Raw genomic sequence first — 27,899 nt, forward strand, 5'->3', positions numbered from 1 at the left:
CCCTAGGTTTCCTATCCAAGTACCAACCAGGCCTGACCCTCCTTAGCTTCTGAGATCAGACGAGATCAGGCCCGGTCAGGGTGGTACGGCCATAGGCAACCCCTAGGTTTCCTTGTCAGCCCTTCACAGCTGTCCTCCAGCCAATGGCATTATTCCCATCGCCATGTCACTTCTGGGCTCCATATATACCTCCTCTGACATAGCTTCCTGACTAGTCCCCTCTGCTTTTAAATCTTGCTTTTTAAAGCTAGTTACAACATTGCCAGAGTTTGCCTCCTAAATCATAACAGCCCAACCTCTTTCCCTCAATTTAGGCATTCTTCCCTGTCTTTAAACTGAAGCCCACGCTCCTCCGAAAGAGTGTTAAAGAGCCCAACCCGCTTTTCCATCTTCACGCACGGTTGCCAGTCAGTCCCTGAGCCCCACCCCACCCCTCAGACTCCATTCTCATCACTATTCCCCAGATGTACCATTTGTTTATCCAACAAACAGCTAAGGAGTACCTCCTATATGCCAGGTACCGGGCACAAGAATGAGAAAGATACCAATTCTGCCCTCAAGGAGTTCAACAGACTGTGGAAACAGTTCTGAAAACAAGTCATGACAATACAATGTGACAAGTGCAATAAAAGAGAAAAGCAAGGTGTGCCGGGAGCTGAGGAGGAGGGAGTGCCTAGCCTGGGGTTGGGAGCGGGGGAGGGAAGAGGCTTTAGAGAGGCATCGCAGAGGTGCTATAAATTTGGTTTGTGCTGGGGGTGTATGTGAAGAGTGATCTCTGCAGAGGTTTAAAGAATCCTTTAGAGTGGCTAGATGATGTGGGGAAGTAGTGGATACTGAAAGCTGGCAGGTAGGAAGAGCAAGTTGTTTGGACAGTTTGCAGTGGGGGTGTGACATGTATGATCAGATGGGAACAAAGTGGAGGACAGATTGGATGGCAAGGAGGGGAGTTGGTAACTGGTCAGGCAAGGAGAAGGGAGAAACTGGGCAAAGGTAGTAGCCAGAGAATGTGGAAGAGACAGATGTGAAAAGACATGGGTATGGCGGCAGGACTCTGGGAATCAGGATAAGACGGCTCACCGGTCTAAGATCCACGATTTGGGCGGATGGTAATTCCACCAGGGGCGAGAAAACAGAGGGAGGAGAAAGCTTCTTGGGTGATAACCTTAGTTTTAGACAAAATGAATCTAGGGTGTTGGTGGATACCAAGGGACATCCACAGGGATTTCTTCAGTGGACAGGGGTAGGTAAGCCTGGAACTGAAAAGGGGAGGCAGGGGCTTAAGATTCAGATTTCAGAAATACCTTAGTGAAAAGATGTTTATCTTTTGGCTCAGCAATACTACTTGTAGGAATTTCTCCTAAGGATACAATTAAAGATGTGTGTGAAGATTTATCTACAAAATGCTCATTGTTTATAACAGTAAAAGAGTGGAAACTTTTTATAAACTGCTATGACAGTGAAAAATGTCCAACAGTAGGAGACTGGTTAAATAAATTTTGCTATATTCATGCAATGGAATTCTGCTCAGACAATAAAATGGGTATTGTAGATGGATGCTTATTGGTATAAAAAAAATCCACATATTTTGCTAAGTAGAAAAAAGCAGATTCTACAATTCTTTGTAAAAAGTCCTGTTTTTTGTTAAGAGAAAAATTAAGATGTTAATGGTTCTTGCTAGGTGTTGTAATTTATAAGTGCTTTCTTTTGTCTTTCTTTTTTCTAGTTTTCCCACATTTAATCATACATAGCTTTTGTTATAAGATGATGGTTATATAAAATTTGTGAATAAAATGGAAAGGAATGACCTAGGGAGAGCTTAAGGAAAGAGAAGGAGATCAAAGATGGAACCCAGCCACCTTAATACCTCAGGTCATCTGGTTTCTGTCCATGCAGCTGCCAGTCTGGGTGCTCTCATATCATATTTGTCACATGGCTGTGTGGTAGAGTACAAGTAGACTGAACTTAGGTTCCATTATGCTGCAAACTGGGCAAACTTTGATTCTCTAAGTTTTGGTTTTCTCATCTCTATAGTGGGGAAAATGACATCTTCCTCAAAAGGGTTATATGACAATAAGATTCACAGACATATTGTTGTTGCTTAATATCAGTCCATTCTCTTTTTCTCTTGACTCCTATTCTTCTGGCTCCAGATTCAACCTCTTTTTGGCGCCTACAGTAGGAATCAATGCCTCGTCTCTCCAACCCCCCAAAACACTCTCACTGGTCCTCTGTTGAATACTGTCTGAATTGTGTTCTGAACTGGAGTTAGTGGCTAGCTGCTCTCCCTCCCTGACTGTAACCAGAGGGGGGTAACCTCTCCATCCCTGAAGCACCTAGCACAGTCCTTTGCACATAGAGGGTGCTCTATGAATGTTTGTTGGCTAAATTCAGGCTTCAGGCTTTTTAAGACTTCGCTAATCATGGATTGATTACTCAAACGCTGGCATACTCCAGGGTTAGTTTATTCAGATCTCTTGGAACGGTTCTCCTCCCAATTTGCAACTCTGGCAAGGTTTTCTTCCAATTTCCAAAGAGATGACCAATAGAGAAAGGATGGGAGGCTCACCCAGGCCTCTTGTCTCTGTCAGAAGCTCCCCAAGGAGAGCTGGAGGAGGCAAGTGAAGGTTGTTTCTTCCTCCCGGGATTAGAGGTGACTGTTCCCCACCTGTCCAGAGTTTAGGCTGCGGGAACTTCCAGCAGCTTGGGGGAAGAAGAATTGGATAGGTACCTCATTCCACAGGCCTAGGTCCTTTAACCCAAAGAAAATTCCTCTGTCCTCCTGCCTCTTCGTTGCTGTGTAGGAGCATCTGGTCCCCCTCCAGCGGGGCATCTCCCCCTTGCTCTGGTGCCTATCCTTCCTGATAACACCTTGCTAGGTAAGGAGCCAGCCTGGAGCTGACGAAAGATCTTTCATTTGCAAGTCACGAGAACTGTGTGGCCCATGGCAAGTGAATTAAGCTCTGAAGCTCTAGTTTCTGCACCTGTAAACTGGGAATAATCACCCGGGCACTGTCCTCTGTCACAACCCAGGGTTATTGAGGGGAGTCAAATGAGATTTCAATAATAATAAAAACAACAACATATGAACGAGCAACGAGAGCTCTTCACAAACGCCAGGTGTTCGTAATGCGGTCTGCGGCGTTCTTGCTCGGTAACTATCCACCAAAGCATTCCTGTCCGCCCAGCCCTGGTTGCATCGGCCTCACCAACTGTATCTCCATCTTTCTCGTAACTGTCTTCCTGGGCCTCAGAGATCCTCAGACTCTCCATCTCTCCTGTCCATTTCCGGCTCTGGCTCTCGGGCCCCTCTGGCCCTCCAGGGACTCTGGTCTTCGGCTCCCTGCGGCAGTCGCTGCCTGGGCGCCCCCGGCCCGGTGCGCCCTCCTTTGGCACAGCCGCCCGGCCAGAGAATCGCCCAATAAGAGCGCCGGACTCAAGTCTGACAGCTCAGGAAGCGGCCAATCGAGCTGGGCCAGGGAAGGGGGGCGCAGCGCGGGGGCTGAAGTTGGGCTGAATGGGGGGATGGGGGATTAAAGGGGGATACAAAAGAGGGGAGCTAGGGCTAGGGGCGCGGGAACCCAAGCAAGGGGCGAGGGAGGACCGCATGCTACCCAGGTCGGGCGAGGGGACCGCGGGCTGGATGCGGCTCCCGGCGCCAGGGAGGGAGGGGGCGCAGAGAGAATTTTAGGTGAGGAAGGGGAGCCGGGGCCCCCACGGTAAAGGGCGGCTCACGAGGCCGGGCCTGAGGATGCCGGCGGGGCGCCGAGGCGGGGGCCGCGGCCGGGTCGGGGGCGGAGGCGGCCGCGCGCCGCTGTGAGCCGAGGCCCGAGCGGCGCGGGGGGCGGGGAGGCGGCGGGAGGAGGGGATGCGGAGGGCGCTCCGGCGGCGGCGGCGGCAAGCGGGAGAGAAGGGAGGAGCGGCGCGAGCGGCCGGAGCAGCGCAGGGCCCGAGGCGTGCATGGCGCGCCGCGAGCCCGGCTCCCGCGGCTCTCCCCGGAGCGCCCCTGGGGCTCAGCAGCGGCTCTCGGGCCGGCCCCTCTCGGCTGGCTGCATCTGAGTCCCGGCTCTCGATCTCTGGATGTCGTGCTCCCTGGGAGAAGCCCGCCTGCTTTGGGGCGGAACGGCGGCGGCGCTGCGCCGGATTCCGCCCTCAGCCTAGTCCTTCTGCGCCCGGCCGCGGTGGGCCCGCAGCCGGCGGCGAGGAGCCTGGGGTTTGAGGAGTCGGCGCGACAGCCCTCCTGGGCCGGCGGGTCCGGGCCAGCCCCGCTCCGTTTTGGGGGAAGGGGGAGGCGAGAGGGGAAGGGCCGCGCTGCAGGAGCCGGTCCTCGCCCCCGCCCCCTGCGCGCCCGCTGAAGGCTGGGCTCGGCTTTGGCCGGGGCCAAGCTCCCACTCTCGCCGCGGGAGGTGGTGGGGGATGCGGGCGACGGCCCCCTTGGGCTCCAGGACCCTCCCCCCAGGGCTCTGGAGCTGTTGCTCCGCCCGCCGCCCCCTCCCCCGTCCTCTCCACCCCCCCATCCCACCTCCCCACCCCTCGTAAGAAAATAATGCTGGCTGGCGCCCGCACCTCCCAGTCGTTCCCAGTCCGCCGCGAGGGAAGGGCCCCCGCTTCGTCTCTACGCCGGGACCCCTGCCGAGCCGCCCTAGCTGCCTCCTCGCCGCTCGCGCCGCTGCTCTGCGCTTAGGCAGAGTCTGCGAGTGCCGCGCCCGGGCATTGCCAGCCCCGGGGAGGCGCCGCCCGCAAGGACACCTCTCCGTCCCGCCTCGTCCGCAACTCCGGTCCTTGTCGAGCTCGGCGCGAGCCAGGAGTCCGGACGTCCCTCTACGCGCGGCTCAGCAGCTCGAGCAGTCCCCGCTGCCCCAGCTCGGAGCCAACTCCCTCTCGGACTTGGGGCTCCCGACGCGGATTTTCAGCCACTTCGCACCTCGGGGCTGTGCCTGCCTCCCGCTCGCTCTCCCGCTGCCCTCCTTCTCCGCTCAGGACGGGGGTGCCAAGATGCCCCGCTACTGCCCAGGGCCCCGGGCCTCCCCCGACGTGTGACCCCAGCCTGGTCCCCCTGCTCGGCCGTCCACCTTCCCCTTGGAGACCCCCGGCCCGGCCCCCGGGGGAGGAGGAAGAAGACGACGAAGCCGAGGGGGGGATGTCCAGCTCCAAAAGCGTGAGCCCCCCGGGCTACGCGGCGCAGACAGCGGCGGCGCCGGCGTCCCGGGGAGGCCCGGAACACCGCTCCGCGTGGGGAGAGGCCGACTCCCGCGCCAATGGCTACCCCCAAGCTCCCGGGGGTTCGGCCCGCGGCTCCACCAAAAGACCCGGGGGGGCGGTGACCCCGCAGCAGCAACAGCGCCTGGCCAGCCGCTGGCGCAGCGACGACGAATACGATCCTCCGCTGAGTGGCGATGACCCCCTGGCCGGGGGCTTCGGCTTCAGCTTCCGTTCCAAGTCGGCCTGGCAGGAGCGCGGCGGCGACGACTGCGGTCGCGGCAGCCGGCGGCAGCGGCGGGGCGCGGCCGGCGGGGGCAGCACCCGGGCGCCCCCTGCGGGCAGCGGCGGCGGCTCGGCAGCTGCGGCGGCGGCAGCGGGCGGGACGGAGGTGCGCCCCCGTTCGGTGGAGCTAGGCCTGGAGGAGCGGCGTGGCAAGGGCCGAGCGGCCGACGATCTGGAGGCCGGCGCCGTCGAGGAAGACGAAGGGTCCGGGGATGGGGGCAGCTCGGCAGGCTCGGGCGCGGGGCCTGGCGCGGTGCTGTCGCTGGGCGCCTGCTGCCTGGCACTGCTGCAGATATTCCGCTCGAAGAAGTTCCCGTCGGACAAGCTGGAGCGGCTGTACCAGCGCTACTTCTTCCGTCTGAACCAGAGCAGCCTCACGATGCTCATGGCTGTGCTGGTGCTCGTGTGCCTCGTCATGTTGGCCTTCCACGCGGCACGGCCCCCGCTGCAGCTGCCCTACCTGGCCATCCTAGCGGCCGCCGTGGGTGTGATCCTCGTCATGGCGGTGCTCTGCAACCGCGCCGCCTTCCACCAGGACCACATGGGCCTGGCCTGCTACGCGCTTATCGCCGTGGTGCTGGCTGTCCAGGTGGTGGGCCTGCTGCTGCCCCAGCCGCGCAGTGCCTCCGAGGGCATCTGGTGGACTGTGTTCTTCATCTATACGATCTACACGCTCCTGCCCGTGCGCATGCGGGCTGCAGTACTCAGCGGGGTGCTCCTGTCCGCCCTCCACCTGGCCATCGCCCTGCGCACCAACGCCCAGGATCAGTTCCTGCTCAAGCAGGTAGGGGCCCACCTGGGCACAGGGACTGGATAGTAGGGTGTGCAGGCCTTGGCCTGACTCCAAAGAGAGGCAGCCCACCTTCACCCTTTAAACTGGTGAGAAGATCCAGAGAGACATGGCTCTGTCAGCTGTGTCGTGTCTTCTAGCCTCTGAGCCCCCACTCTGAGCCCCAGCATCTTCCTTTACAAAAAGGGTGCTCTTCTATGTAATGTTCCAGCTGATAGAAGACACATCAAACCTATCCATTATTGTAGGGATGCAAACGAGGAAGGCAGGTTGGTGGAGAAAATTCTTTGGAGAGGTCCCCTTCTCTTCCTGTGCTTCTGTCCCTGTATATATGGCCCCTGACCAAAGTGACTGGACCCTCTAGTCCCTCTCCAAACCTCTCCCTGGGGAGAGCCACTGATAGTTTGTAGTGAACTCAGTTGAGTCCTGGATGGAGGATTGATGAGGGGAAACCCTAGGAACTCCTTGCCTAGTCTTAGGGAGGAGAAAGGGTAACCCTGCCAGTTGCCTGAGACTGGGGGTTTGAAAGGTGGAAATATACCTGAAATTGAGGGAGATTGACAAATCTGTTTCATTTGTGAAAGTGCCCACAAGCTGAAAAGCTGCCTTCAGCAAAAGTGGGAAGCAACCTTTGTGTGTGGTGACAGTCCTCTCCTGGTCTGAGCAGAAAGCTAGTGTTGTATGTCAGGACCCCTTCTTATGGGTGCTCCTGGTTATTACTTGTGGTGGGGGCTTTTTATCACCCCTGGGATGAGTTAGGTGAGCCTCGAATGATGGGATCAGTAGGAAATAAAACTTCTGCCTGGTTAACTGGTGATTCCTCTGAAGACTTGTGAGAGGAAGGTGTGCTTGCCATGGTGACCTTGGATGAGACTGGCTCTTCTGACATGCACACCTTCTCCCCTTAGCAGTGCCCTTGTCTATGGCACCACGGGCCTCATCCACTGGCCCCTGCTCAGCCTACTTGATTGTGCTGCAGCTTGGCTGTGAGAGTCAAATGGGCTCTTGCTGCAGTCTAGTCTCTTGACCGTAGACCCCTACAGCACCCCCCACCTCTCTCTGGGCATCTGTAGAGTTCTGTAGAGCTTCCTCTACAGAACTTCTTAACTAACTGAATTCCAGTCATTGCCTTCTCCTCCCCACTTTTAGTGCCTTTTCTCGGACTTCAATCCTATTGAGGACTGCATGTTTCTTGAGGGGCTCTCCTGTACCCCCTGGCTTTCTCAAAATAGTGCCAATGTGGGCTTCATGGCACTGGGCTCTAGGTGTACCCACAAGGCACTCTGTGACTGGGAAGGAGGGGAACTGCAGCCCCTCTGGGCCCTAGGTTCCTTGTCTAGCAAAAGAGAGGATAATGCATGCCCCTTCCAGTTCTACCCACTCTGTGCCAAGTCTCACCTCTGCAAGGAGCCCTCCTTCCATTCCAGCCATGCCAGCCTCTCCCTCTTCTGGCATGGCCAACAATGAAGTCAGAGCCACAGAGTGGGGCACTTGCTTATTCCCTAGTGCCCCTGGTTTTACTCCCCATCCAATGTAAGCCCCTTGGATGCAGAGTTCCTGAGGTGTACGTGTTTTTCCTGCTCTACCATCTCTGCCTTGTCTAGCACTGTGTAGAATACATAGGGATTTCATAATTGCTAAACTGGTTGTATTCCAATGAGTGAAGTAATTGGGGTTGTTAATGCTAAAGAAGTTTTTCTGATCTGGGATCAGAAGGAAAAAAAAGTCTTTAGAGATCATCTTTAGACTTAAGAGAAAAACCTATTGAGAGCTGGTTTTAAAAAAGTTAACTAATATTGTTAGTGCTTATAAAGGCTCCAAATGTTTTGACCTGGGGACACAAGCTAGCATATGAGTATTATATCTTTGAGGGTTGTTCCTGGCTTGAATGGGAGGCAGGCTGCTTAGGTGGTATGGCTTTTCTGCAGAAAGACAGGCATGGCATCCACATGGAGCAGCAGAGGTTTCCAGGATCATTCAGAGTAGTCACTGAAACCAGAGTTGGGACTCAGGGCCTGATTACAGCCCTAGGCAATCCGAGGTGAGTGATTTTAGGAGACTGGAGTCAGATCCCAGGATGGCAGTGCTGGACCTGGGGTGCTCCATCTCCATCTTAGCATGAAGATGCCATTTCAGCAGCAGAGTTGGGCCAGTCCCTCTCCCTTTTCTCCCTAGCTCCACACATCCCAACTCATGCTTCTTTAATCCATTGTGGTTTCCAGACCTTCCCCTGTCTGTAGGCTCTTGCATGCATTTGCACTTAACTTCTCATGACCTGCTGTGCTGAGTATAGCAGAGCTTGTTAGAAATGGTCCATGATAATCAGAATGCAAGCATTCTTTCTAGTTGACTTAAGACAAAACTGTATCTTTTTTTTGGTTTGTATTTCATTTGCCTTTCTAATTATGTCTGATATAAACTTTGTGTTTCTTGAGCAAACCCTATTGGATGGTGGGAAATATTAGTGAGACAATCAAGCATTACCCTCTGCCTCAGGTTACCCCAGAGTGGCAGGTGTTGGAGAATGGCCTCCGTTAGATGCCTTGTTCTTATCGTTGATGAAGATACACATCCAGGTAAATGGGCCAGCAGTGTGTGGTTTTTAATATTGGGGCTTTGGGAATTTGCCTCCATGGCCTTGGACACAGGGTAGGCCCTCAGGAATCTGTTGGCATTTTTTCAGTTCTCATGAGAGACTGGTCCCCTTGCCAGCTGCCCCACAGCTCAGATAGATCTTCAACATCAGTATCTGATCTCAGTATTTTATTCTTGCCCAGTCCCTCTTCTGTCTTGGGCTCTGCCCTTTACTCCAGTTAGAAGGGAGAAACATTTAGTATCTTATCTGATGCCTGCTGATGGTTTTTAGTCAAGAGGGAACTGAAAGGCAAGGTGGGGCAGCCCTTTTGGGGGGATGATATTTCTTCCTTTTGCTATATCCCCTGCTTCAGCTCTTCCCCTGGTATTCACCCCAACTCCACCACCCTCCACCCTGCTCTTTTTCTCTCACTTCCTTTCACTTTCCTCCTCCTCCAGCCCCCTGTTGCTCTCCTCTCCTCTGCCTGCCTGCTTTTCTGCTTCCCCGTCTCTTACTCCCCGTTTTGCAGCCTCTCAGCCTTGCCTTCTGTGCTTGTCTCACTGTCGTCTCCTTGGTGGGATACAGTAGGAGCGTCATGGGTTGTTTTTTTTTTTCCTTCTTTGCCTGTTAGAAGTCCCTCTGCTACACCCATACCATAAATAACACTCAAGCATCTGCCAAACACATTCCTCACTTGTGTTAATAGGCTGCAATGATGCCGGAGCCTGTTCCCATGGCAACCTCATTTTTGTTTGACTGTATCCCACTCTGCTACATAAAGCCTCTGCATGCACTCACACACAAACAAGTATGCTCACACAACTATTACATATGCTTAGCTATTAGAGATTATTTTGGAGAAAACATCTTTGGGTCTTATGGGGATGGACAGTCATTTGGCAAAGGAGATGAGTGTCTCTGCTTGTCCAGTGTTACTCTAGGAGGTGATAATGGATGGAAGAGTGCTTTGAAAAGTAGAGAGTCCTGTTCAGATGTGGGGTATTATTAGTCTGCAGCAGCATTAAACCCACCTGATACAGTTTCTGAAAAGAAGATTCTGACCCTGTGTGGGTCCCTGTGAGCCTTGGGAGAGCTGTCAGAGGTTGCCCTTGTGGTATGGGCTGAACCGTCCCTACCCAGCCTGTCTTCAGCTCCTTCCTTGCTTCCCTCTGTCCCTTTTGAAGAAACTCAGTGATTTTCTGCATTTTCTCCTTTGTGCCTGTTTGAACCCACAACTGTCACCAGTTGTTCCAGTGATCAGAATGGCACTTGCGCTATGTGGGTGATGTTATGTGACCATGAGCACATGTGAGTGTCCGTACTTGGGCTGGATGGGGGTGGGGAAGCAGACCAAGAAATGACTACTGTGGCTGCTGAAGGGTGGGTGTCTGTCATGTGGGCAGGCTCTAGTATGTATGTGCATGCGTGTGCATGTGCGTGAACATGTGTGTGCATGTGTGTGTTTGTTTGTGTGTGTGTATCTGTTGTTTGTGCTGGCCTGGGTTATGGAGGTGGACCGAGGGAAGCCTTTGTGTTGACTTTGAAAGGAAATCATCACAGCTCTGTCTTGTTTATTCTTTGTTGGTGGCTGACTTCCTGTGGCTGTTTGCATTTCTGATTCTGGGCCTGGATCGACCTTCTCACCTTGACCCCTGGCTCCCCAGGGAAGTACCCTGGATGCACATGCCTCCACTTTCCATAATGAACCTGGGGGCTAGACTTGAGTGATCAGTTCCCCTGCCCCCATGGAGTCTCACCCTTCCCTTTCAAAAGCCCGAGCTGCCCACTCACTCAGCCATCCGGTGAGCCCCGTGGTAAGCTGCCACCTTGCTCTGGAACTTGGCCCAGAGGCCTGTGTGGTGGGTCACTGTGTCTGCCCTGTGTGCCCTGCTGGCCACTGCTGCCTCCCTGCTTGCTGGGTGGTGTGGAGAAGGACACACACTTTCAGCATGACACCAGGGATCATCTACCACCAGTTACTTTCCCCGTCATCCACATTTCTGGACAGGAGAAATCTGGCCATAGTGAACCCAGCAGCAACAGTAGGCTGGGGTGGGGGGCTGGCTCTGAGTTTGTAGCTGGGGAGGGTCTGCTTGTTTTGCTTCAGTGCTAATTGTATTTGCTAATTGTTTCCAATTATGTGGCCTCCTCATCTCTGCGGTGGGAAGGGGGTGGTTTGAGGGGGGCAGAAGCCTCAAGGAGGGGGTCAAGCAAGGCTTCTAGATAGGAGATTGTCTAGGCACATCTAGATAGGGGTGTCTTGATGCCTGTGGGGCGGACTTCAGGAATGGCAGAGGCCTGGCCAAGGAGCAGAACGGTCAGCTGCTGCACTTTGGGAATGTTGACTGTTAATAATTCTATCTAAGTTTTAATCTGGAGCAAGAGCATGAGGTCTGTGTGCTGTGGAGCACAGAACAGTGTGCTCATGTTTGTCTATAAAGAGGACACAGATGACGTATTAAACCCCAGCACCAAAACCTGCCCAGCCTCACAGAAGAGTTTTGAAAATCAGTGTAAAAGGCCTGGACAGAAGCTGTCCTATTCAGACAGGCCCTGGCCACCGTCACTCTGTCAGAGGGTGTAAGGCTGTGGAGCACCCACTCGGGCCCAGCCAGGGGTGGGGTGTGTGTTGGGGGAGGGAGGTGAGAGCCTCTCTGCGACTGTACGGCCTCTTGCCGGATGACTTTCAGTCATGGCGGCCTGCTTGGCACCTCTGTTAACTTTATTTATCTTGTGGTAGATCTGGCCAACGGTCATTTACTTCCCAGGAGCATCCTCTATGTTGGGAATGGAAACAGTTTTCTCTCGGAGTCGCATGTGACTGGGGCCCAGAAATTCTTTGGGTGCAGTTACAGAAGTTACACTTGAGCATGTCCTTCTTTCCTCCATGCCTGTCAAGTCGGGGGAGCTTGCTAGTGGAGGGCAGGTCAGTGTTGATTTTCTCTCCCAAAGGCAAGACTCCATGAAGATAATTGGAAAGCTCTACTCCCCCCACTTCCCTCCCCCCCTTTTCTCCAGGTAACATTCAAATTCAGGACAGGGAAGAACTCTCTTTCAACATAATGAACAAAATCTGGGAGTTTCTAGTTAATGAACATGAGCTTCATGGGAAGCAGCATTTTGATCTAGCTGTTGGAAAAGGCCAGCAGGGTCTTGGTTAGGCTTGTGGGCATATCCGGTTCATAGGAAGACTGAGGCCCCATCTGAGATTCTATGTTTGATTCTAGAATTTAGAGGAGGGTACTACTTTGGTCAGGGGATTGGAAACCTTGACTTCTGAGAGAACATTTGAAAGAGAGGGAGATGTTTAGCTGGGAGGATAGCAGACTGTAGCAAGGTAAGAAAGCAGAAACATGGGCAAAGTGTTATTTATTGCTGGGATCCCTGTTATCAGATGTTAGAAGAGGGACTGAGTTTATTTTTGGTTGCTCCCAAGGGCAGAGTTGGGGCAAATGGGTAGAAACAGTAGACAGATTTCAGCTCCTGGTGTGTGCATGCTAAATTGCTTCATTCGTGTCTGATTCTTTGGGACCCTTTTGACTGTAGCCCACCAGACTCCTCTGTCCATGACATTCTCCAGGCAAGAATACTGGAGTGGGTTACCATTTCCTTCCACGGGTAGAAGATACTTTCCAGCCTTTGGGGTTGTAGCCATTACACCAGATGTCCCCTGGGGTAGCCAGCTGTGTCAGTGGAGGTGTTCAAGGGGAGACTGGACTGAGGAAATGGAAGACTCTGCTTCTGAAGGTCTGGGGTGGGTCCCAGGAAGGGATCTATATTTTTTGCCAGCTTGGATCTGGTTTTCAAAGCTCTCTAGCTGATCTTGATGACCAACTCTTAGGTTTGGGATCGTTGGCCAAGATAACCATTCAGTTCACATCCAGCCCTTGAATTCTATGGTTTCATGTCTTGCTACAGCATGAATGCCTGCTGAATCTTTTGGGATGTCTGTTGTCATGCCTAACTTGGTCTCTGTTTAAAAGTCACAAAATCACTGCAGACTTGCAGGCCCCTTAGGAGATGTCTAGGTGGGGCTGGTGAGCATATTGGTTATAGGATGCAGAAGGAAGGTGACTGGTAGTGGTGAGAGAGGGTGGGAAAGATTGCCTGTACCTCCCATCCTGCCTCCCAGCCATTCTCATTCCCCCACTCTTGTTTGAGGCAAAGCAATCTGTGGCTCAGCATTGGAGGTGGTAGTAGTGGTGAGGGTGGTCAGCAAAGAGATAGACCCTAGTTTGAGTCCTGGTTTACTCATTCATTTGTCTGAGTGAATATGAAAAACACCGAGGATACCCCAGGTCCAGAAGGGATGGTACAGAATGTGGAAAGTGACATCAGGGGTAGGCAGGAGGTCAGGAACTAGGAGATGGTTTGAAGGAGGAACAGTAGGATGTCAGGCAAGGAAGAGGAGATTGGAGCTGTGAGTGTGGGGAGGGGAAGAGCTTGGAAGTGGGGGCAGGGATGCTGTCTGGAACAATGGGATTATAGTCACAAGAAGAGGGGGGTAAACAAGCAAACACTGGGAGACAGTAGTGGCTTTATTCTCTAGGCCTGCCTCATGTGTCAGCCTGGACACTGTTCCCCCCATCACACACACATACACACACTTCTTGCTCTGGGAGGGTTATTGGCTCTTGCTTCTGGGCTTTGAGTCTTCCTGATCTCACACTTGGGTGGCCTCCTCTTCCTTCTCCTTAGGGGGTTCCTGGGGGTTGTCTCATGGGTTGCCACAGTCCCACTTGGCTCTTGGAAGGGGTCCTGAGGGATCTCGGTACATGACACGTAGTAGGTGTCCAGTGAGGGTTTGAATGAATGAATGAACGGGTGGTGGGGTGGGTGGATGGCTGCACGCAGGCTCCCGGCTGTGCCGAAGTGCTAGACCAACACCTCCACAGAAGGAAGCAATGCAGCTCGGCTTGGAGCCTATTTTGGTGGATTGTTATCCTAAACTCCGAGCAGGGCTTCCAGAGTACCTCCTGCTGCAATTTAGAATGTGTGTCTTCTTGGAAACAGCGAGCTGTTGCCTGGCAGTGCCAGTACTATAGCCCTTCATGGATTTGAAAACCATTATTAAGTCATTCTTTCAGCCTTCTCCCCATTCATTCAGACAACAACCATTTATTAGGTGCCTACTGTGTACCAGGTGCTGTGCTAGGCCACGAGGGTCCAAAGATGACTCAGCCTGAGCCTCAGCACCCGGCATTGCCTTCAGTCCGGACACTCCCACTAACTGTCCTTTGGAGGTATGTTGCTCAATGTTTCACATACACACATTCAGTCCTGTGTCAGGTAAGTTTAGGAAATACTGGCTTGATCAAAATTCTGTATTGTAGCACTTTAAAGCTTTTCATATGTTAATATGCCATAGAATTTGCCGAGAGGGTATTTTTGCATGAAGCCATTATCAAACATATTTGACCCCAGAGCCAGTTTTTGAAGGAACATAGCAGAGGCATTACTGTATGTTGGAACTCACTTTGGGACACACTGCTTCAGAGGCTGGGAGGATCTCAGCATCTAGCCCCCTGCCTCAGGGATAGGCCTAGGCAAAGTCATCTAGATGTGGGCTTTTGTTTGTCTGGGGGCTCTTCTCCCTCAAAAAAGGAGACCGAACAGCCTGCATTAAAAGTCTCATTCTCTGTCTGCATCCCAAATTCTTTATAAAGTAAAATGATGAGACTGGAAGGGACCAGGGAGATGCCTCCTTTGTCTAGTTTCAGTTTCCTTTAAGGGTTTTCTGTTGTCATTAGACATTGGAGCCTGTTGGGCTCTGTATTATGACCTTCAGTGGGGGGGGCGGGTCCATTCGCTGAGGGCCTGGCTGCCTACGAGAAAGTAGTGATGGGTCATTCAGAGCATCCTGGGGCCAAACAGAGTTCCCCAGTTTGCTTTGTTTCCTGCTATCTAAAAGGAGGAAGACGTTATAGAATGTCGATTAAAGACAAAGACTATATATTGAGTTTTTATTGCAAGCGTGGCACTAAGCTAATCCCTTACATATATGACCTCACTTAGTATCAACCCTAAGAGAAAGACATTCTTATCCCTATTTCAGGGCTGCAGAATATAGGATAAGAGAAGGTAAGTAACTTCCCCAAGGTCACTCAGTGAGCAAGCACAGCAGATGGTTCGGCGCCTGCCCATATTCCCTGGGCATGTACCTTTCCCTCTTGCCAGCCAGACTGCCAGCTGTCAGCACCTGAGGGCTTTCTCTGGCCCTGAGCCTCTCTGCTTGCTTGTGGGGCAGGTCAGAAGTACTGGGGAGGGAGTGCGCATCCCCAGAGCAGCTCTCAACCAGTGACTGTTGGGCGCTAGTGGATAGATACCCTAGCTCCCTTGACCCTGGTATGGGGGGAGTATAACTGAGACAAGCCTTCTGTGTTAGCCCCCAGGCCTGCAGGATACAGCTCTGGTTGTCTACAGTGGTACAAGCTGGAAAATATTTTTCTTTTTTTTCCTTCCTTCTTTATTTTCTCCTTCCTTCCCTTCCTTCCTCCCTCCCCGATCTTCCTTCCATCTTTCCTTTCTCTTTTTCTTCTTCCCCCGTTTTTTTTTCTTCTCATTTCTCCATTCTCTGATATTTTCTGGGGTCACCTCCCAGGCAAACCACTTCTTTCAAATCCTTGTCTGAGGACCCTTTTCTAGGAAAAATCCAAATTGAGAGTGGAGAAACTGAGATTCTAATCCGGTTTGACTTGAACACTAGGGAGGGGAGTGATCACTTTACTAGGGCAAAAATGCATCAGGTGCAGGGACTTCTCTGGTGGTTCAGCGGCTGAAACTCTGTGCTCCCAGTGCAGGGTACCTGGGTTCAATCCCTGGTCGGGGAGCTAGATCCCACATGCCACGACTAAGAGTTTGCATGCCACGGCTTGAAAAAAAAAAACGATTCCACATGCTACAACTAAAAGCTTCCACATGCCACAACTAAGACCCAGTGCAGCCAAGTAAATAGATAAATATTTTAAAAAATGCATCGGGTACAGAACTCTGTGGCAAATTCAGAACCCTAGTCCTGCCTGGCCCCGCCCTCCTATCTGATAACATGTTTGTCACCAGTACAGTGGTTTCTGGACTAGTGGGATGATGTGAAAAAATGTATTTTTTGTCTTGTTTTATATAATATATATATATTTGTTTGTTTGTTTTGAATTTCTGCTTCTTAAAAATGTATGGCTTTCTATCCCCTAGACAATGGCTCGAATACCAGCCAAAAGATTCAACTACTTTGACCTTTGATTAGCATTTTGTAGATGACAGATGACTTTACCATGTGTGATCTTACTTGTTTCTCACCACTGCCCTGAGGAGGTGGTGAGTTAAGAAGGTGCAGGCATTGGCTTTGGGGCCCAGGAGAATGCCCTGGTTGGGTGATCCTGAGTTGCCTTACTCTTGCTCAGTCCATTCGCTCTCTGTAAACTGAGGATAAATTCCTGACTGACAGAATCTGTTGTTGGGTGCCCAGACAAGGTAATGCATATGAGGGCTCTCATAATTACAGACCTGTGCTGCTGATATTGTGTTGAAGAGGAAGAAGTAGGGGTTGAGAGAGGTTGAGTGGCCTCATTCAGGTCACACAGCCAGTTAGTTAGCTTAGGAGCTGCTGTACAAATACAGATCCCTGACTCCAAATCCAGTGCTCTTTGCACATATGAACCCAGCCTGAGTCTACCCTATAGTACCTAAAGAGGCTGTAGGAGGCACAGCTGCTCTCAAGCAGTTGTCTTGGGTGGTTGTGGAACACGTGGTTTCTCAATTGTGATGCCTCCTTTCCATGGGGTGTCTGGCTCAGATAGGCATCAAATCATTTGTCACTTCCGGAGCCTGCAGTGATGCTGTGAGAGGGGACAGCATGAATGTGTTTAGAGGACAACTGGGATCAGATGTTTACCTGTGAAGGACCCCTGAGTGGTCTTCTGAATGGGTCAGGAGGGATGAAGACCTGGAAAGGGGTCAGACACGATGCCGGATAGCTTAGGCCTGGGTGTAAGGCTGCCTCATGTCCAGGCTTCTGGTGGCATAGATAGAACAGGGGCAGGAAGGGAGGAGGTGGCTGGGTACACATCGGCATCACTTCTCGGAGGTCAAATCTGGGGTCTTTCTGTAGAGTCACATCTAGTGGATAGAGCAGTTTAGCGTTTACTCTAGGATGTCTTTAGAGCCCAGCTCACCCAAACCATCATCATCCTAACAAGTACCCCAAATATCCTGCTTCAAATCCACTTCTGTCGTTTGTTACTCTTCTCAAGAAAAATAAAGGAAAATGTAACTCCTGCCCAAGTGCCATTCTTTTGCTAAGTGGATTTTCAAGATTTTATTTTCGCATTTTCTTTTGGGGATGAGTGTGGTGATATGGGCTTCCCTGGTGGCTCAGATGGTAAAGAATCTGCCGGCAGTGTGGGAGACCTGGATTAGGTCCCTGGGTTGGAAAGATCCCCTGGAGAAGGGAACAACTACCCACTCCAGTATTCTTGCCTGAAGAATTATGTTTGTCCCACTCTTTTTTGACTCCATGGACTGTAGCCCACCAGGCTCCTTTGCCTATGGGATTTCCAAGGCAATACTGGAGTGGGTTGCCATTTTCCTTTGCTGTTTGTTTGTTCACTTAACATGCCCAAGCCCCCAATCTTCCTCTGGCCATGTCCCTTTTCTTGTAGCCATTTCACCACGCTGCCTGGGAGGGATCTGGCCATCCTCTGACGGGCTCCCAAAGGGTAGCAACAGCTCAGAAGCGCCTTGGTCCTGACAGCTGAGTGGAGGAGGCAGCCAAGGGAGAGTGATTGTCACTGAATCCTGGGTGAGCAGGGTAGGCTTGTACCCCTCCCTGCCAAGGAAGGAGCCCTGCCTTTGCAACATCTGACACTCTGCATTTAACATCAGAGTCACTCTGAAACACCCTCTTCTTTTCCTCTGGAGCACTCATACTGGTTTATAATTCTATTTCAGTAGGTTTATCTATCTGTATTTCAACTTGTCAGTCAGCTGTTTGAGGACAGGGGCCTCGTCTGGTTTAATACTCAGATATTTACTGAATGTTCCTGACTCTCTGACCCCCGCTGCCCAGCACTGTGGGAAGCAGGTGGATAGTTCCCATTTGCACGTTCCATCGGGAATGCTGACTCTTGACAGCCAGGGCTCCCTCCTTTGACCAAGGTGAGCTTGTCCCCTGCTGGCATGGGGCTCTGAGCCTGGGGGTGTGATCTTAGGAAACACTGCTTTCCATCTTTGCCCTCCCTCTTATGGGTTCCCTGCTGGTCTGTCCGGTGATGTCAGGAAGGTTCCCTGTTGTCTGCTTTTGCTTCACTCTCCCATCCTTGGTCCCCTTTCTTCCTCTCCTTTTTCTTCTGGTATCTTTTTTCCTCCTCCTGCGTCCTCCCACTTCCCTCTTTCCAGCTGTAAGATATGGGAAAGACCTGAGAGACTCACCAGGAGGCAGGCTCAACCATAAGGACAACAAATATGAGCATGGCTAACTACACAAATTCCAAACAGTATTCTTCATGCTGTTTCAAGCAATCCCATGAAAGAGCAGTTCTCACAGTGTGTTATAAACTTCCTTATAGTTGATTGCCCTCTATCACAGTGCAGGTGGCAGCTCTGTTTTCACCTCAAACGCCCAGCACTGAGACATCAACTTTCGGGGTGGGTTAACCTCCAGCCACCCAACAGAACTTGAAGTGTGGGAGCGGAAGGCGTATCTAGGAGTTCTTATATAACCCTGGTACCCAGGCTATCTGCGATGGGCCTGGACATCAGCATTTTGGGATGCTCCTGCTGATTCTGACGTGCACCACAGATGGGAACTACTGCCCTGAGCCTCCCTGCATCAGCAGAGGGCTCGTGGGGATGACACTGAGTCTGATTTATGGCTATATCGAAAGGAGAGTTGTTTATATTGAAAGGGGTTTATTGTGGTGATTCAGTAAAGAGCGATGACCACTAAAAATTATTGCATGTGTGTAATAGGGGAAGAAAACTTGGTTGGTGGTTGGTGTATAAAATCTTATCAGGCCAGGCTGTGGCTCAGTATATTTATGTTCCTCTTATCACCAGCAATTAGCCCCAAATGTGGCTCGATAAATGGCTTAGCGCAGTGTTGTAATAACTGCAAGGATAGTGTAGAAAATGACTGCTGCGCCATGTGCTCCACGGAGCCATCTTGGCAGAGAGGCACATCTCACTCAAGGTTCCTGGCGGCCTGAGGGCTACACGCAAAGGCCTGTTGATCACCATTAACTCTTCCCTTCTCTCCTTTTTATGTGGTATTTCCTTTCAGAATTGGAGAAGGAAATGGCAACCCACTGCAGTATTCTTGCCTTGGAAATCCCATAACAGAGGAGCTTGGTGGACTACAATCCATGGGGTCACAAGGGTCGGACACAGCAGTGGGAGAACTTGTACGTTAGTCTTTGTGAGTCTCCCTCCAACTGGAATGTAAACTAGAATAGTGTCTGTAGTAGATGCCTGTTAAAGAATGAATGAATTTGCACCAAGTTAAACAGCAGGTAAATGGCAGTGTGAGTCCAGCACTACTTTTTTCTTTGACCATTACTTTTTTCTTTGATCCTTAAGCTCATAAAATGTACAAAGAATTATTATATAGTCAGAGACTCCCCGTCTGCTGTATTGTTATCAATATGCATGGCAAAGACTTAGAGTAAAGAAAGGTGATGGAGAGACAGGGCTTCCCCCCGGAAAGGATTTCCTTCCTGTGCACTTTGAAGCTACTTCTTTCCTGGCACCTTTGGCTAGGAATGTACAAGGATCCTGCTCTAGCCCTTATGCTCTGGCAGGACCGAGAGACACACATGAAACCAGGGTCCATCTGAGGAGTGGGAGGATTGAAAAGCCCCACATGTGTGGGCTGGGGCCTGGGAAGCGTCCCTGTCCCAGGATGGAGACATCCTCAGGTTAAATCCTCCACAAATGGCCACATGTGGATTACGACATGGTTGTTTTCAGAAAGGGGTTATCTGGGGAGAGTTAATTTTGGATTTTGCTTTACATTTATTTTTAAAGTGGAATATTTCTCCGGCATTGGTGACAATGGCCTAGAAAAGCCAGTTAGTCACCACATCTGACATCTTCCCCATGTCGAGTGTCTGCTGCCCCTGTTTCTTTCCCACCTGACGACTGTGGGGCTGATTTACATCCTCTCCCTCAGGGGAGCTTCCACTGGCAAAAGATCTATAGGGAAGCACTGCTGGACCTAACTAGGGTCATCCTCTGCTCTGTCCTGCGTGTTGGGAGCGGGACCTGCTCTTTGCCTGTCCTCACAGGAGGCAATGGCATCCAGGTGAGGCCTTTCGCTGCCTCATACAGGTCTATGAGACTGGTTCAGTCTGCATTCTCCAGTGGTTTTTTCCCTTCTTTAATTTCACTCTGTACAGTCTCCTAGTAGTAAAAGGAAAATCACCCGAAGCCTGGATTTAAAGAACAGAGCTGGTTTCTCCTAAGGGAATGGACAAGGAGACAATCCCCACCCCATTTCTCCAAGGGTCATCTGTGGTTCCTCTGTGGAGCAGGAGGAGGGTCTTGGGGTAGCCGCTTGAGCGCCTGTGCTGTGAGGGGTGCGGGGAGTGTCGGGGGAGAAGGGAAGAGACACTGGAGAGGTGCTGAGAGGTGGGGAGAAGGGCCGAGGCTGCCCTGGAGTGATGTGCGAGGCATTCCCGGCTGGGTCTTCACACCCCTAGTTGTAAATCACCTAAGAAGCTCAAGCTCGGGAGGGAGTAGGCAGTGGCTGTGGGCAGGTGAGCTCAGAGGACCTGTTGCAGTTGAGTGTGGTGTGGAGCAGGGCCTTCTCTTCCCCAGTGAAGGGGCCGAGGCTCAGAGCCTTGGGTTTCAGAAGCCGAGAAGCCCCCGGGCTGGCCACACCCGGGTGTCATATGCTTCCTTGACTTCTCCTACTTGTTCCAGCCCCATGGTGCAGCACTGCTCTTCCAGGGAATGGGTATCAGATGGTCTTGGAGGTTACCTCCCTCCGTGTTTGTGTGACCCCTGACCTCTCCAGGCCCCTCGAGTGGAAAGCCTGGGGGAGCTATCTGACTGGTCGGTGGGAGTGGATGGGGCCAGGTGCCTGGGCTTCTGCTCTGAGGAAGGGAGGGCTTTGTGATCTACCTCCATCCAGGACTGGGAGAGGCTGAGCACAGGTACTCCTTGGGGAGGGGGCACTGCTCCTTCCTCCTTTGCTCCAGGGACCTCTCTGGATTGGGAGGTGTCCTGATAGTCTGCCTGGTCGAGGGCGCGCTGTCCTTTGGGAACAGCGTTTCTGCTTCTTTTCCATTCACCAGCCTTTGCTGCTGTCCTGATCAACTCCTGGGGCCCTGGGCATGGGGAGGAATGAGAGGCCTTTGTCCTTCCCCTGGGGGCATGTTCAGTCTGATGGAAATTTTGCCTTTCTGAGATGCTCAACTTAAAGATAGGGCAACATTACTAATTCCTTCCACATATCACGCACTTACTGTGTGCCAGGCAGCGCTGAGCCCTGTAACTCATTTGACCCTCGTAATCTCTGTTTAGATGGGTTTTAAAAAAGAGAATATTTTATAGATGAGAAAATTGAGGCCCAGAGAAGGTTAGTGGCTCATATGAGGTTGTATGTTTGGAGAGTGGTACGGCAGGCTCCAGAGCTCATGCTCTCAGCCAGGACACCGGCAGCTCCCACACAAATGTGTGCAGGAATCCCCCACGAAGTCAATTTAAAAAGTTCCTGGGCCCCTTGTCAAGAGAGCCTGATGCAGTAAGTCTAAGGTGAACCCCGGGAATCTGCATCTCAAGTTGGCACCCTGAAAGTTGAGACCAGTGCCCCAGAAACACAGTTCCACCCCACACTGCCTCCCCCAGTGGAAAAAGGATTCAGCTGACAGGTTCTCCCTTCCCTGAAATGATCAGGGCCTGGGGGGGAGGTATCTGGCTCCTACAGAAACAGAGGTTTCTGGGTCAACTTCCCTAGGAGGTAGCTGGGAAAGGCAGAGTGAAATAGTTAGACTGAGGGAAGGAGGGACCTTGCTGCTGGACCTGTGCTAATCTCAAGGGGCAGAGCTGAGGGGACTTTTGAAAGAGGCGAGGGAGAGACTCTAACCCAGAGGCTGAGAGCTGAGAAGTGGTCTGGGAGCTGAGCGTACGTCAACAGCCAGAGACAGGAGCAGACAAAGGGATTCTCAGGTGACTGCAGGGCCGCCAGCTGTGACTCTGTAGACACAGAGGTCTTGAGCAGGAGACATCTGCCTTTGCCTTAGTTTCCTCATCTGGACCACACAGATCAGACATTCCCCGAAGGTCCATCCAGTGAGTATACTAACAGGGGCGTGTGTGCGTGCTAAGTCGCTTCAGTCATGTCCAACTCTTTGCCACCCTATGGACAATAGCCCACCAGGCTCCTCTCTCCATGGGATTCTCCAGGCAAGAATGCTGGAGTGGGTTGCCGTGCCCTCCTCCAGGGGATCTTCCCGACCCAAGGATCAAACCCGAGTCTCTTGCATTGGCAAGCAGATTCTTTACCACTAGCACCACCTGGGAAGTCCTATTAATAGGGGCACTGGGGCCAAAAAAGAAAGGATTTCACTCCAGAGGTTTGGTTGGGGAGTGCAATGGTGACAAAAATGATACAACCCTGGGGGACCGAGAGTCACACAGCCAGATGATGTGTGGTCCTCATGGGTCCTTGTGCTTTGATTGTCCCTCCTGGTCAATGTCCCTCCAGTTCCTTGAACTCAACACATCCCCAAACAAAATTCATCGTCTTCCCTAAATTGACATATAAAATAAATGGACTTTATTTTTATCACATCAGTTCTCTCTCTGCCTAGGTACTGGTGTTAGATGTTTGTGGGACTGAGTTATTTAACAGATGTCTACCATGTATTCGGCACTGGGAAACCAAGATGAATAAGCTGCAGACTGTGCCCTCAAGGGCAGAACCTGTGCATTGTGCCTCCTCTATGCCTGACTGTTCTAAGTGCTTTGTGTTTGTTCTGTTAACTCATTTAATCCCCACAACAGCCCTAGGAGGTGAGCACTGCTGTGGTCACCCCCATTTTGCAGATGAGGACACTGAGACTGACATGTTAGGTAACTGGCCCAAGCTCACACAATGAACTGGGTAGCCTGGCTCCAAGTCCGGGCTCTGACCTCCCAAGTGCAGTGGACAGATGGGCGCTCACACCTGCTGGGAGCCGCATGATGCCTGCAGTTTTCGCAGCAGAGAAAAGCGTGCAGCCTGTAGCAGGCAGAGAAAGAGATATGTGGCAAAGGTAGGTTGGACTACATTGGGAAGCCTATAGATTTCTGGACCAAGGCAGTTGTGTTTTTTGGGACAGTGGGCATCTCTAGGTTTTTATGCAAGACAGTGAGTGGACATGACCCCATCTGTATTTGGAAAGGTGGCTCTAGTGTGTGGAGCTGGAGGGAGCAGCCTCCAGGGGGAGGGAGAGGCGGTGCTGAGTGCAGAGGCAGCTGTCCTTGTCTAGGGAGGCTGGAGAAGGCCGGGAGGGGCGGGGGTGGGGTGGGGATGGTGATGAGGGTCAGGGCCTTCAACAAGAAGGGGAGGGTCACAGGGAGCACCTGGGCGTTTCCTATTGATTTCTCCTTGCCTTGGTTATCAGTGGTGGCAAACCCACTCCCTTATGCTCCCTAATAGACCAGCTCCCCAGCCTCTGGGAACCAGATATCATCTCTTTCCCAGGGGACCTGGGGTGGATCCTGAGGTCTCTCTTTCTTATCTTTTCTTGGGATTTAAACATCCCATGTCAGGGACTTCCCTGGTGGTCCAGTGGCGAAGACTGCACTCCCAATGCAAAGGGCCCAGGTTTGATCCTGGGTCAGAGAACTGGATCACGCATGCTGTAACTGAGAATTCAAAGGCCACAACTGAGAGTTTGCATGCTGCAACTACAAATCCCACATGCCGTGACAAAGATCAAAGATCCAGCGTGCTGCAGTTAAGACCCGGGGCAGCCAAATAAATAAATAAACATCTTGTGTCATCCTTCTCTCCTTAAATTCCTGGGGCTCTGCCTTTATCTAGGTGTTAAGCACCCAAACATTTGACCTCTTAGCTCCTCCTCCCTCTAGAACCCAGGAACCCACACCCCAACCAGCTCCTGGTGCCCAGAGATCACAAGTCTCTGAGCACTTCATCCCTCTCTGGGCCCCTGGGACCCTGGCCACCCTGATCCCCAGCAGAGCTCCTCGTGCTCCTGCCAGCCCAAGGTGCCACTCTTGGACACAGTGTCCCTCTGGGGGCCACTTGACAAAATGCGTATTTACAGAGGACCTTGTTCATTGCTTGTCCACTCCCCCTCCCCTGTTAGAATGTCAGCTTCCCCAGGCAGGGACTCCTTGTGCTCATGGCTGTGTTCCCTGTGCCTACATGGTTCAAATCCCGGCTCCTCCATGTCCCAGCTGTTTCTCCTTGGCAGGTTCATTGCCTTTTCTAAGCCTCGGTGTATTCCACAGAATGGGATAGAATGAGAATTGCTGCCCCTGAGGGTTGCACTGAACATTCTGTGTGATGATGTATGCCAAGCCCTCAGCACAGGGACTGCCAAGAGACACGTCCTCCATAAATGACCTGGGATCTGTCCTGGCTGCACACAAGCTTTTAAATTCCCACACATGATAGGAGAGCCTAGTGTTTCTTTTGAAGTCCTTTGTGTTTGGACCGTGGTAAACAGGGTAGGAGAAAATTGTGTTACCAAAGTCCCCAAAGAAGGCTGAGTGGAAGAAGGAATAGGTGTTGGGTCATGGGTTTTCCCTGCACCCCTGCCCCATCCTTATTCTGAGTGCTGACCACCAAGTGACCAGCAGAGACCCTCCACAAGTGAGGCAGCCTCGAACACTGACTGGGAGCAGCCTGGCTGGAGCCAGGACTTTCCTGAGGGAGTATGAATTGGGGGGGGGGGCGGTGGGCTGAACCAGGTCTCCCTGAATTTGAGGGTAACTGTAGCTGAGGGAGGAGCTTCCCAGGTGGCACTAGCAGTAAAGAGCCCACCTCCCAATGCAGGAGACATAGGAGACGTGAGTTCAATTCCTGGATCAGGAAGGTCCCCTGGAGAAGGACATGGCAACCCACTCCAATTTTCTTGCCTGGAGAATCTCATGAACAGAGGAGCCTGGCAGGCTACAGCCCATGCGGTCACAAAGAGTCAGACACGACTGAGTGACTTAGCACGCATGCACACACATGGCTGAGGGAGACTGCAGGGACGTGACCAGCATCCTATCTAGAGAGGCCAGTAAATAAACTGAGGATGATTCTGAAAGGGTTAGAACCACTAGCAAAGAGAGCAGGCAAACATCTGCTTCTCCCAGGTATGCTTCCTTCTGTAACTTAGTAAGACATGCACACCTGCCCCAGAAGACAAAAGTACCCATGGGCCACCAGAGGCCTCAGAGCCTGAGAGAAATCAGTTGAAATGCTGCAGGGATCTGGCCAAGGTCAAGTGACAACCAAGACATTGAGTCCGATCCCTCGCCCCCAAGTGATGTCTAGGTGGGGCAGGGTCCATGCCCAGAGTAAGAGTATGTGATGATGTCCAGAACCTTCCCCCAGCTGGTTGGACCTTTGGGACAGGACCAGGGCTGGCCAGCTGGGTGGACTGTTGGAGGATGGCTGGGAAGCAGCCTGCCGACTTCCTGCTGGTCCATAACCTCGTGTGCCCCTTCCTGGGCCCCTTCTCTCCAGGGCTGTTACCCTCACACTGAGCGAGGGGGCCTCTGTGCCTGGGCTGCACTTAGGATGCGTAGGGAGGGGCTATTCCAGAGCCAGAAACCACAGCAGCCCCGGACCCTTGCTAATGGAGGCGGTCTTGAAATGGACGTTTTTTCTTTTTGGCTAAATTAACATTTGGCATTTCAGGGTGCTGGCCCCACGCCCGGCCACTCTGGCCTTCTGCCTGTCAGCTCCTTTGAGGCTATTTTTGCCATTCACTTATTTATTAACTATTATTGCTCCCCAGGACAGATGGGTGTGTGCGCGTGCGCACACACACACCCCCTCTCTCTCACACACACAAACTCTTCAACCCAGAGCCCATTGGTAAAACCATCCTGCACCCACCAGGCTGAGCATGGGAGGAAAAGGGGGAAATGATGGTCTGTCTGAGTCAAGGTGGAGGAAGGGCTGTGGGGTGATGGGAACCAGTGGCCTCCACATGCTCATCACTCCCCAGAAACACCGCCTCTCCCAAAGCATCTCTGTTTCTGTTCTCTCACCTGCAGGGGTGTTCAGCCCCCGGAAGGGGCCGTGTGTGTGAGAAGGCTATGGGTCCTGCCTGAGCCATCTTTCCAGAGAAACCAGCAGGAAGACCTGGGAGATCTAATGGCCCCTTGCTAGGGTGCAGGAGGGCCCAGCTTCCTTCCTATAGAAGGCCTGCTCCTCTGCCCTGCCCCACCAAACCCTCACCTTCCAGAAGAGGGAAACTTGGCTTCTGCCTTCAGAGAGCTCCCAGCCTGCTGGGGACAAACCTGGGCTCCGGTGGTCAGATGAACAGGCCCCACTGAGAGCATGGAGCATCAGGAGGAACAGGTCCCACCTGAGAGGCAGTGTGCACTCAGCCCTGACCATCATTCTCTCCCTCTGAGAGCAGTTTGTTAGCAGAGCAGGTGCCGGCCCCGCAAACCACACAGACCTGCGTGCAGGGCACTGTGTGTGGTACAAGGGTGAGCAGTGTGAGATGATCCCCACACTTACATCCAGGCTCCATGCCTCAGGGCAGCTCACCTGCTCTGAGGTTGGAGCCCCAGCTGTGCTCCTGGGACTCCCCAGAACCACCATGGCACCAATGGGAGGGGAGAATGAGCAGCAGGGACCCTCCTGCTTCCAGAGGCTGCCTGGAGCCTTTCCCAGCCTTGGTTTGCACCTGTGAGAATTGGGAACGCTCCTTCTGCCACCTCCAAGGCAGGGAGCAAGGGGCTCAGGGGCTGAGTCCCAACATGGCTCCCTCTTTCTCCCACTCAGCTGGCCAACCCCACCCTACTCTCCTTAGGGCGTGTGCCATCTACTTTCCTCATCCCCTCAGGAAGACATCATACTCCTGGGACTAGAGACTTACTGCACAGGGACCACCAACTGCCGGGCTATGTCCTGTGGGGCTTTTCTGCTGTGGGACTCAATGCCAGCCCTTTTCAGACTCAGGGAATTCCTTGTGGGCAGGGGCCCCCTTCCATCAGACTGAGAGTGAGAGCAGAAGCTGCATTTCCTCCATTGAATGTAGGAGCTCCTGAGGACAAGGACCACGTTTCCCTCATCAGACTGAGAGCCCCCTGAGGGCAGAGACTGAGTCTGTCCCCACCAGACTGGGAGCTCCCTGAGGGCAGAAGATGCTACCACCTCCTTCAGATTGGGAGCTCCCTGAGGATGGGATCAGGACCCAGTTGGTCCTGGGTGCCTGGAAAGCTTGAAAAGAAGGTAGAATGCTGGGGGCCACAAGGCTATAGCTGGGGACATGGAAGATGAGAAACTTCCCAACTCCCTACAGGAAGTCTGAGCCAAGAAGTCCATCTCCTTAATCAGGAGCCTCCCTCCACTTCCCCTTCTCTCCAGGGGTGGGGTAGGGATAGGTTTTATAGCTGGGGTTGGGGGGGGCAGGATTTCACAAGCCCAAGAGCCAGTTGAGCACTAAAGGTTTGTGCTAATAAGCTCATGGAGTGAGTCCAGGTGGCAGGTGAGGGTGTGGGATGGGTGGGCACTCAGGGAGGGCTGGGCTGGGGCCCCTGGTGGTCTCAAGACTAGTGTCCTCTTGAGCTGTTGCCTCGTGTGACCTGCTCCTGAGCCAAGGGCCAGTGCAGCCCTGGTAACTGGCCTGTCCCCTCCCTCTGAGGTGCAGGGAAGTGTCATCTCCTGTCTTCGAGGTCAGCGCTGATGTTTCTCCCCGGGAGGCATGGCTGGGGAGTCCTGTCTGGTCTGTGCGTCCAGATTGTGCTGGCACCTGACAGACTGTGATGTATCTGTCCTTCTCCCCTACTTGAGAGGGACCATCTCATTAACTGGTGTGTTCACCTCTCTCCCGGACTCAACCCTTGGACTCTTCTGGAATGCAATGACTTCTCAGG

At 52.5% G+C, this 27,899-nt stretch overlaps 1 protein-coding gene across 2 annotated transcripts in view; it reads left to right on the forward strand.

Moving 5' to 3' along the window:
• The first annotated feature begins 4,652 nt into the window (after window positions 1-4,652).
• ADCY5 (adenylate cyclase 5) overlaps window positions 4,653-27,899 on the forward strand; it is a 158,216-nt gene continuing 134,969 nt past the window's right edge. For both annotated transcript variants that reach the window (XM_081571742.1, XM_081571743.1), the window contains exon 1: window positions 4,653-6,265. In XM_081571742.1, the coding sequence (XP_081427868.1) occupies window positions 5,138-6,265 (1,128 nt within the window). In that variant the 5' untranslated portion in view covers window positions 4,653-5,137. The remainder of the gene's footprint in view (window positions 6,266-27,899) is intronic.

This window comes from Giraffa tippelskirchi, chromosome 2 (genome assembly GCF_054371585.1).
Source record: "Giraffa tippelskirchi isolate mGirTip1 chromosome 2, T2T-mGirTip1v1.2.pri, whole genome shotgun sequence".
Lineage (NCBI taxonomy): Eukaryota > Metazoa > Chordata > Mammalia > Artiodactyla > Giraffidae > Giraffa > Giraffa tippelskirchi.